The 10,950-nt window shown below is 38.7% G+C and overlaps 1 protein-coding gene across 1 annotated transcript; it reads left to right on the top strand.

Annotated features, from left to right (window-relative positions):
* The first annotated feature begins 1,767 nt into the window (after positions 1-1,767).
* LOC117254389 (retinoschisin-like) lies at positions 1,768-7,533 on the top strand. The gene is made up of 6 exons (XM_033622650.2): positions 1,768-1,932; positions 2,351-2,376; positions 2,455-2,656; positions 4,740-4,881; positions 4,968-5,163; positions 7,272-7,533. The coding sequence occupies exons 1-6, from the start codon at positions 1,878-1,880 to the stop codon at positions 7,422-7,424; spliced, it is 774 nt and encodes a 257-aa protein (XP_033478541.1). The 5' UTR covers positions 1,768-1,877; the 3' UTR covers positions 7,425-7,533.
* The last annotated feature ends 3,417 nt before the right edge of the window (positions 7,534-10,950 follow it).

Raw genomic sequence — 10,950 nt, 5'->3', positions numbered from 1 at the left:
AATTAGTTCAAAGACACACAAAGAAAAATTACCTACATAAAAGACTAAATTAGTTCAAAGAGACACAAAATAACCTCATAGAGACCCAAACGACCACAAGACACATAAGACCAAAAAAGACACAAAATTATCTCAATAAAACACAAAATTGGTTCAGAGACACAAATGACGTCAGAGACCCAAACGACCACAAAAAGACACAAAAGTACCTCAGAGAGACCCAAATGACAAAAAGACACAAAACAACCAAAAAAAGACACAAAATTATCTCAATAAAATGCAAAATTAGTTCAAAGAGACACAAAATGACCTCAGAGAGACCTGAATGACCACAAAAAAAACACAAAACAACAAAAAAGACACAAAGTTATCTTAATTATACACAAAATTAGTTAAAAAAAGACACAAAACGACCTCAGAGAGACACAAAACAACTGCAAAAAGACACAAAATTACCTCAATAAAACAAGAAATTACCCCAATAAAATGCAAAATTAGTTCAAAGAGACACAAAATGACCTCAGAGACACCTAAATGACCACAAAACGACCATAAAAGACACAAAATGATCTTAATAAAACACAAAATTAATTCAAAGAGACACAAAATGACCTCAGAGAGACCTAAACAACCACAAAAAGACTCAAACGACCACAAAAAGACAAAATGACCTCAATAAAACACAAAATTAGTTCAAAGAGACACAAAATGACCTCAGAGAGACCCAAATGACAAAAAGACACAAAACAACAAAAAAAGACACAAAATTATCTCAATAAAATGCAAAATTAGTTCAAAGAGACACAAAATGACCTCATAGAGACCCAAACGACCAAAAAAGACATCAAATGACCAAAAAAAGACAAAATTACCTCAATAAAATGCAAAATTAGTTCAAAGAGACACAAAATGACCTCAGACACCTAAATGACCACAAAACGACCATAAAAGACACAAAATGATCTTAATAAAACACAAAATTAATTCAAAGAGACACAAAATGACCTCAGAGAGACCTAAACAACCACAAAACGACTCAAACGACCACAAAAAGACAAAATGACCTCAATAAAACACAAAATTAGTTCAAAGAGACACAAAATGACCTCAGAGAGACCCAAATGACAAAAAGACACAAAACAACAAAAAAAGACACAAAATTATCTCAATAAAATGCAAAATTAGTTCAAAGAGACACAAAATGACCTCATAGAGACCCAAACGACCAAAAAAGACATCAAATGACCAAAAAAAGACAAAATTACCTCAATAAAATGCAAAATTAGTTCAAAGAGACACAAAATGACCTCAGAGAAACCCAAACAACCACAAAAAGACCCAAACGACCACAAAAAGACAAAATGACCTCAACAAAACACAAAATTAGTTCAAAGAGACACAAAATGAATTATCTCAATATAACAACAAATCAGGCTAAATTAGTACAAAGTAACCTCAGAGAGACCCAAACAACCAAAAACCACCAAAAAGTCTGTGTGTCTTCCACTTATGTAATAAAGGTGGTGGGGCCTTTGCATATCTGTGCCCCAGGGGCCTATTGTCTCATAATTTGGTAAAAAGAGTGTAGTTTGGTGCAGGAGTAGTGCCGCCTCTAAACTCCTTTAAATTGAGAGCAGACTGTAATGTTGACAGGTGATGGCACCGCCGCCAATAAGAGTGTCGTCATTCTTGATTTATCAAGTGATGGTAACTCTTCACTGCAGGTGCAGTACAATAGAAGAGCCTGAGGGAGGTGTCTCAGGGCCAATAAAGAGTATTAGATGAGGCCATCACAGGCCTGTGGATTACAGTAATCCAATCTTCTGTAGCGTTGAGTATCACACACTTGTCGCATTCCAGCACAGCTGAAGAGGAAGATGGAGGTCACCACTCGAAGGGCTGCTGTGTTGTTCCTCCTGCTTCTATCTCAGGGTAAGTGACTGTACACCTGCAGGAGGGATATTATTAAATCATAGCGCACTCTGTCCGCCTTAATAATCAGGAATATTCACACTGTTCTGCCTTGTGTGTCATGTCTGTTTGTAATCATGTTAAAGTACCATATTGGTGGTTCATTATTTGTGATTCAAAGTTACTTTTTTCTCTGTATGTCATGATATTTTTTTTATTCAGCTTCCATATAGAAACATGAATCCTGCAGAATAATTAAAGATATTTTTCACGTTGACTGTCATCTTACTTTCGTCCAAATGCATGCAAACACTTAACAAATTAATTTGTGTTCATTTAATTTTATTTCCTCTCAGTTTCTTCTGCAAATTTTTGGTTTTAGCGTTCACATTTTCCTCCATCTACTTCTACATTTCATGCATCTTTTGATGTGGCACAGCCCTGATGGCTGTTCACTCACAGGAGGTAAGAGCCTGATAATAACCGGCCTGGAAGAATTTGTGATTTGAACTCTGGATTAACTCTTTCCCATGTGTCCTTTAGGAGGAGGAGGCCGTCCAGGAGGAGGAGCTGCAGGAGGAGGACCAGCAGGTGATCGAGACATTGACATCAAATGTCAAAGCCTGCACCTGCGACTGCGAGTCTGCTGATTCACCCACACGTTTCCCCACTGTCATCCCACCTGTCCTGGAGACCTCACCCCTGCCCCCGCCACCTAAGGGTCACCCAATGACCTGCATGCCAGGTAAGTTGTGCTCCCCAGTCTCTTTCACTCTTGAGGATGTTGGACGTCTGATAAACTAGGCCAGAAGAAAAAGAGTGATTATATGAAGGACAACGACAGCAGGAGACATCACACATGTAAAGATTAATGACGGGCAGCTTCGTATCCTGTGGATGTTTTAGGTGTTTTGGGCACACAGAGAGCTCCAGCTGGTGTGATGGATCACACAGCTGATGGTCGCTGGCTGCGTCTCTACATGCTCTCAATCTAATCTTGGCTCAGTCTCCGCATCTCCGCAGCGGTGCACAATCACCTTCCACTATGATCCTGACAATATTCAGCCGTGCTCTTCCTCACTCAGATGCCTTGTTAGGATAAAAACAGTTTGGGGTTAAGAAATGAACAACTGTGAAGAAGAGGCCCGGAACGACAAACGCTGTAAGGTAATCTCATTACCTGTGCAGGAATGTGATGAGCAGATTAGGGAGCCCAAAATAGGGCGTGCCCTTCACCTAATAGCATGATACTGGGCAAAGCAGCACACATCAGATGATGCCTCCGCCATCGTCTTCCGCCTTATCACGCAATCCTTGGCAGTATCAGATCTTAATTTAAGCTAAATCACCAGCTGCTTACAATTCATTATCAGAGGAGGAAATCCTGATGCACTTCATTATACTGACCTAGTTTTATTTTAGGCTGCATGAACTGGATTTATTTTGTATGTGCACCCAAATCCTGTGTCAACTTTTTAACATTTTTTCTTCTTTGGCATAACGGCATTCAGGTACTGTATTCATCTGGAGGAGTTAATAAGCTGTGTGAAATTAAAAGGGGCCTGTTTCAAAATGTATACACGTAAAGGCCAAGACACACCAAACTAACAAAAACTAGTGGCGACAAAGGCCGACTGTTGTGCCGCCTCTCATCACCTGTGTCTCAGCCAACAAGTGGCACACAGCAAAGACCACAGCCAATGGCTAACTAGCACGTACGTTCTGTGTCTGCGTGAGAGGAAATAACTCTCAACACCAGCAGGTGGTGGTAGTCTGTATTTGTCATTCAAAAAGAAAAACTATAAGACCAACAGGACAGATCCAAGAGTTAGCCAGTTAGCACACTGACAACACAACCTGGTGTTGAAAGAACAAATGATATTTACCGTGCATGTATGCAGATGATGACCTGTTGTTGTTATCCTGATGGGACTTTGGCCAAATGGCCTACGTGACTTCAATCATGGTTTGGCGTAGTTCTGGCTAAATTAGGAGAATCCATTGTTCTCAGAACCGGGTCTCTGAATTGTAGGAAGTAACACTTGGGGAGTTCCTACAGTACCGACAATGCTTGTTTGTCACACGCTCTAAATTGTCATGATATACCAAGTCTTTGGCCGCTTAAATGTGCAGCTCCATGTCTGAGCCTCTCTTATTTTAAGTCTTGCAGTCACTGCTAAAAAAATAATCTGACCTTACTCTACAGTCTGTGTTTGAAGGATATATCCAGGATGTCAAACTGACTCAGCAGCAACAACAGGTTAAAAAGACAAAGATAGTTAGAAGCTAAAGCCGAACTATAGGCTACAGATCACAGTGTAAAAGTGAACCACCACATCACTGCTGATCGCCACACAAGACAATGAACCAGTTGTGTGGCATCACAGTGTGTGCAGATGCCAGCGCCCAGACCTCCACTGCTGGACAGGCAAGGATCTCTGGGAGAAGTCAAACAACGTTCATCTGCATACAATGTGATGCCACACAGCTGGTTCAATATCAGCAAAGTTTCCCTGCTTCCCTTCACTGGTTTCTGTACAGCAGGGTCGGTCTTTGTTTCACTGTTATAATCATTAAAAAGCAAAAGCAGCATGTGTATACATTCAGTAGGCTATATCTTCAGTAGCTAGCTAGCTAACCCTACACTTTTCAGGGTCTGATTCTGGTTTTGGAACAGGGAAGAAACGTATATCTTTTTCCAACACAAAAATATTAAGCCCAGACTAAATCAAGTCTGAGGCAATTCTCTTCATTTATTAATAACTAAACTCTTGTCTTCCACTTGTTTTAATAGCTTACCGATTAAAACGTTTGAATGTCCTCCACAGAATGTCCTTACCACAGAGCTCTGGGCTTTGAATCTGGATCTGTGTCCTCAGACCAGATCAGCTGCTCCAATCAGGACCAGTACGCCGGCTGGTACTCCTCCTGGCTCCCCAACAAGGCTCGCCTTAACAACCAAGGCTTTGGGTACGTCATGACCACACAGATCTTCTTTTTTATTATCATTGCTGTGAACATACTACAACAAAAGCATACATGTGGATGTTTGTTAGGTGTGCATGGCTCTCCAAGTTTAACGACCAGCATCAGTGGATCCAGATCGACCTGAAAGAGGTCAGTGTGGTGTCTGGTATCCTCACCCAGGGCCGCTGTGATGCTGACGAGTGGATCACTAAATACAGCATCCAGTATCGCAGTGTGGAGACACTCAACTGGATCTATTACAAAGACCAGACAGGAAACAACAGGGTAAGTACACAGAAGAGCGGTCAGTGTTATCTCTTCATGCAACAAATGATCGTCTGACCACTTTATTAGGGAATACAGCAACAGACAACCTCACAATACCTGGTTCTGTTCAGAGCTGGAAGGAATTGTCATTTCTCTGGGTCCAGCTTCTCCAGTGTGAGAATTTGCTGCTTTTCTGTTTTCTATCATTGTCAGTTGAGTGCCATTGGAGGTTAGACTCTTGGTTGAACATTAGACATTTGAAAATGTCACTTCTGGCTCTAGGAGAAAATGTTATAAGCATTTTTCACTACTGTCTGAAATTATATAGAAGAAAATAATCAAAAAAATCAAATCAAAGTTAGTTTCAGCCATAATCTGGACTTTGGTTTTCACCTCTGTTTGGTGTTTAATCAATCAATCTAATCAGCCTCAGAATATCATATGGGATCAACGAGTTATACTAAATACAAATAAACTAGATATCTATATAGTTACAGATAATGCCACGGCCATAGCCAATATTGGGGGGGACCAAATCTGCCAGGGGAGCTGGGGCACCACTCCCTGGCCCCAGAGGAAATTTCAACATTTGACGAATCATTTTCTATTATGTTATTTTATTAATTATGAGCAAGTACAGCTTTATGGTATACTATACACATACAATGAACAAGCGGAGTGCTCCAGCCCCTGCCCTGGTTCCCTCATCAAAAAAGGGATTTTTCCACTGGATCTTGAATTATTGCAGAAAATAAGCTCTGTGAAAAACAAATGTTTATGATATTAACATAATCTTCACAGCTGAACACCACTTTTAGGATTTTTTAAGCTTAAATGCAATCGCCAGAAGTAAAAAGCTAACGTTAGGCTGCAGTTGCATGTCCCAACCACAACGATACTATTAAGCAACGCTTGGTGTGATGACGTTTTGTAGTCTCACTCAGCCACTTGTTAGCAACTGCCTAAAAGCTTCAAAATTCCCAAGTTGGGTATTTAATATGTCATGCAATATAATCACAGACCTTATTTCAGCCTCTAACCCAAAACCCCTTAAAAAAAACAAACTCGCAGACTTTGAGACGAGGGAACCAGGAGTGCAAAAATGCTGACTCATCTTCAGGTTTTGGGACTCAATCTTGGGGGCCTCTATTTGGAATTAATAAAAGCTGCTACTGTCTACAGAAATTACACATGCATAAATGACACTTTCCACAGACTTCACGTGGGCTTTATGACAAACTGAATGTAAAAAGACATTAACATTAGTTGAACACACCCATGCGCCGTGTTCTGCTAGGTTACGGCAACACCACTTGGACAAACCACATGCAGACCTGCAGTTCACTGTAATGTTTGTGTTCACACCAAACGCAACGCAAATTTTCGCGTTGTTGTGTTACTCAAGCGAGTTTGAACACTGAATGTTTTGTGTTGACTGCATACTCACGTCATATGCACATGAAATTGCTGAATAAGTGAATGAACTTTGGCCGTACATCCTTGGTGTCTTATGTCCCTGGAAGATCTCAGTGGTGATTGGCTATATTGCGCACAAATCACTTGCTAAATTTCAGATTTTTCAACTTTCAACATAGCTTTCAACAAAGCATATGACGTGAAATCACGCTACTCGCTTCATTCACCCTGCTTAATTCGTGTATTTCGCATCATCGACATTGCGTCCATCTGGCGGGAATTCGCGTCTTATTCGCGTCTTTACATTGACTTTACATGCCACTCGCACGAATTGTGTTATTCTTCTCCGATGTGAACATAACGTAATACTGTAGCCAGTAGTTGTACTAATAGCTCTTTGTCAAGTTTATTTATGACTATAGTTACATCAGCTACTGAGTATTTCAGTTGCCTACGGTTGCCTATCGTAGAATAGCATTTTTAGCATATTTGAACATTGGGGTGGATGTGCCACCCCTCCCCCAATACATATTATAATTACTGTCTTGATTTATGCCCTCGAATGGTGCAGAAATCAGTTTCCTGTCTTGGTCCAACCATCAGTTTTACTATGAAAGTGGATCCTCGTGAAGAATGAAGTGAAGGTAAAGAGATATCAAGAGAAGTCATCTTGAATATCTTGACATGCGTGTTTACTTTCTACCCTTCAGGTCTTCTATGGGAACTCTGACCGCTCCTCCACCGTACAGAACCTGCTGCGCCCACCCATCGTAGCTCGGTACATCCGCTTGCTGCCGCTGGGCTGGCACACCCGCATCGCCGTGAGGATGGAGCTGCTGATGTGCATGAACAAGTGCTCCTGAAGTGCACTCAGCCTGCTTTGTCCTCACTGTCCATCCTTCCCCTGCCAACCTGCAGCTTGCCAAAAGGGGACATCGGTCCAGCGACAAAAGATCCATCATGTTACTTTGTTATGACCTTCATCTCTATGATGAGGCTCACAGCAAACTAAGTCTGGGAAGGTGGACATGTTTGATGCACTATTTATCTGTCTTAAAGTCTGTATTGTTTAATATGTAAATACAAAATTGGACACCTCAATGAATACAGGGATTCAAGTTTTAAATTCCAATTTGGAGGCCTGTTACCGTCAATAAAACTACAGGAGTACATGAAAGATTTGTTTACTCATTACTGTCTTTGAATCACAGACGAACACTATAATAAAAAAGATTCTACAGGTCAAGTTTGAAATCAAATGAGTTTGTTTTATTTGAGATTTACTGTTACATATGTAAACATGAATATTCTAAAATTGTTAAGCATTCATTTGTGGGTTTATGCTCTCATGTAAATGCTCTGTTGAAAAAAAAAGCAGATAAACACTGACTATGCTACTAATTTGTGTCTGTAGTAAAAGCACAAACGTAATACTTGATTTCATTTAAACAGTTGATAAACATCTTCTGTTATAAATATTACCAAACAAGTAGTCACACATCAGTATTAATATAATACACAGTGCTCCTTCTGCAAAACAATAATCCAAAGAGAGAACTGTATTGTGTCAAGTACAGAGTGTGCACGGTCCTTACAGATGCAAAATACACAATACGATACGGTGATGTTTGGACTCAGTGTGTAACTGTGGGAGCCTCAGGCCCCATGTTTCAGTCTTCACACACTGTGCACATGATGAACATGAAGTGAGGAAGAATTTACAGAGTCAGGGCAATATTGCTGAGCCATACAGTCTCTTCAAAGTGCAACATTAAAAAAAGCTTAGGATTTATTTCTGCCAAGCTACTTTCATGGCACTTTATCCCAGACAGAAAACAATGTTACAGTGCAGAGCTTCTGCCCCCACTGTGGTTCGGTATTAAATTTTTCTCATAAGCTTGTCCCAGGTGGCTCAGTGTGTGCAATCAGATAAAAAAATACACGAGTACAGTGATTCCCAACCAGGAGGTACATGTAGTCCAGGGGGTACTTCTGCAGATGGGTTATGGAGAGACTTTAAACAGAAGTAATTTAATCTGAACATTAGTTTATGTTGCTATTAAGAGCATGTGTAAAGTTAGCAAGCAAGCGTTAAAGTCAAAACAGTTCGCTCAAAGCAATAAATTAATTGTCGAAATATTTAACTACTGCGAATGTAATGAACAAATGGTGAAAAGCTAAAAGAAACAGATGATGAGCTACTAAAATACTGTAAACCTTTGCACATCCTTTAAAACAGGGATAGTCAACTTGTTTCGCCTGGGGGCCAGGGGCCAGTTAATAAACAGACTAATATTTATCAGTTTAATAAATTGCCTATTTTCAACTTGTCAACACTGGGTGTTATTACTCATCTTTCAGTGGCAAATCCTTATCTACATTCAAGGCACAAAAAACTTCCCAGTATAAATCATTGTATTTTAATTGGTGGGCCACCCGGCACCCTATCACTGGCCAAGTTGAATTATTATTGCCCTAAAATATATTTTTGCACATTCCTGCCTGCTCCTTCATTTAAAACAGTTACACTGTACATATTTTTTAACTGTATTTTTTCATCGCAATTTCTTTAATATTCTACAAGTATTATTTGGTCTGTGATTCTTGTCAACCTCTCTCTAAACACCAAAGTAGATTCCTTGTACAGTATCTGAAAACCTACTTAGCAATTAACTGGGCTGTGAATCTAAACAACAGTTAAAATAGGTAGCCAAACAGTTAAAACAGGTAGCCAAAAATATTGGGGAAATGGTTAAAAATGCTAAATGTAACAGATGAACGGCTGAATTAGTGAGCTTTAACAGTTGTAATGTTAGCTAGCAAAAGTAACAGATGGTGAAAAAACTAACATACAAGGATTAACAGTTAAACTAGAAAGATAAATGTAGTGGCAAATTGGTTGAACTAGCTAAACGTATTAAATAACCTGTTCAGATAAGTAAATGCGGTAATGGATAAACTGAAATAAAGCTGAAATAGATTAGCCTGGTTCCAGACCATAGACCCCGCCCACTCAACTGGAGCTTCAGTCTGACACTCAGGCTAGAAATAGATAGCTAAAAGTAGTGGACATATGACATAGTCAGCTTAAACTACTGTGGAAACAGCTATAAATGCTAAATGTAATAGATAAAAGGTTGAAATAGTAAGCTAAAACAAACAGCAGTGATAGCATAGCTAGCATAAATGTAACCGAAAAATATAAATGTATGGACAAACAGTTAAAATGGTTAGCTTAAAGTGGTGGCAACGTGGTTGAAGAGGTAAAAGTCACAATAAACTGATAAACAGTTAAAATAGGTAATAGATAAACAGTTGAAATAGCTAGCTAAATGAAAAAAAATAAATGGTTCAAACAGTGAGCTAAAACAAAGTTGTAATAGTTAGCTAGCGTGAAAGTAACTGACAAATGATGAACAAGCTAAAAGAAATGGATAAACAGTTAAAAAAGATAGCTAAAAGTAACTGATATAGGCCTATGGATGAAATATTTAGCTCAAAGTATTGGGGAAATGGTTGGAACTGCTAAATGTAATGGATAAATGGTTGAAATACGGAGCTAAAGCAAACATTAATAGTTAATGTTAGCTAGCAAGCTATAAACAAATGGTTAAACAGCTATAAGGAATGAAAACAGTTGAACTGGTTATCTTAACAGTAGCAGCAAAATGGTTAGAATAGCTAAGTAATGAACAAACTGTTCAAATAGTTAATTAGGTAAATGTGGTAATGAATAAACAGTTGAAATAGCTACACTAGAATGATATCCAGTTTGCAGCCTACCATTTCCCTCATTCTACGTGAATGCAGCATAAATGGTTGAAATAGTGATCTAAAACAAACGGTAATACTTAGCTAGAATAAGAATAATGGACAAATGCTAAAAAAGCTAAAAGAAATGGTTAGAGTTCTGCTAGTTAGCTAAAAGAAGTGGCAAATTGGTTGGAATAGCTAACACTAATGTTATAAACTGTTCAAAAAGTTAAATGTGGTAACGGATAAACAGCTGAAATAGCTAGCTAAAAGTAATACAGTAGAAATAGTTGGCTTAAGGAACAGCGGCCAGTGGTTGAAATAATAATAATGTAATAATGAATGGTTTAACTAGTTAGCTAAAACAAATTAGAAAACAGTTTTTTAGCTAGCATAAAAATTAGCTAGCATAAAAATAACATGCTAAAGCTAAAACAAAATTACTCAGTTAAAAAGTAAACAGTTATTGGCTGTCAATGGACAAACAGTTGAAATAGTTAGCTAAAAGTAATGGATATAGCTATAAATTGTAGTCATGACTTAACAATTGAAATAGTTAGGTAAAAGTAATGGATGAACAGTTGAAATAGTTAGCCATAAGTAATTATAAAATAATTAAAATAGCTAGCTAAAAGT

Source organism: Epinephelus lanceolatus, chromosome 6, assembly GCF_041903045.1.
Source record: "Epinephelus lanceolatus isolate andai-2023 chromosome 6, ASM4190304v1, whole genome shotgun sequence".
Taxonomy (NCBI): Eukaryota; Metazoa; Chordata; class Actinopteri; order Perciformes; family Serranidae; genus Epinephelus; species Epinephelus lanceolatus.
This window is presented reverse-complemented; position numbering and strand designations above follow the sequence as displayed.

Coding starts and splice junctions, on each gene's coding strand:
- LOC117254389 (XM_033622650.2), top strand. CDS start 1,878: ATGGAGGTCACCACTCGAAGGGCTGCTGTGTTGTTCCTCCTGCTTCTA. Junction 1,933..2,350: donor CCTCCTGCTTCTATCTCAGG/GTAAGTGACTGT, acceptor GATGTGGCACAG/CCCTGATGGCTGTTCACTCA. Junction 5,164..7,271: donor ACCAGACAGGAAACAACAGG/GTAAGTACACAG, acceptor TCTACCCTTCAG/GTCTTCTATGGGAACTCTGA.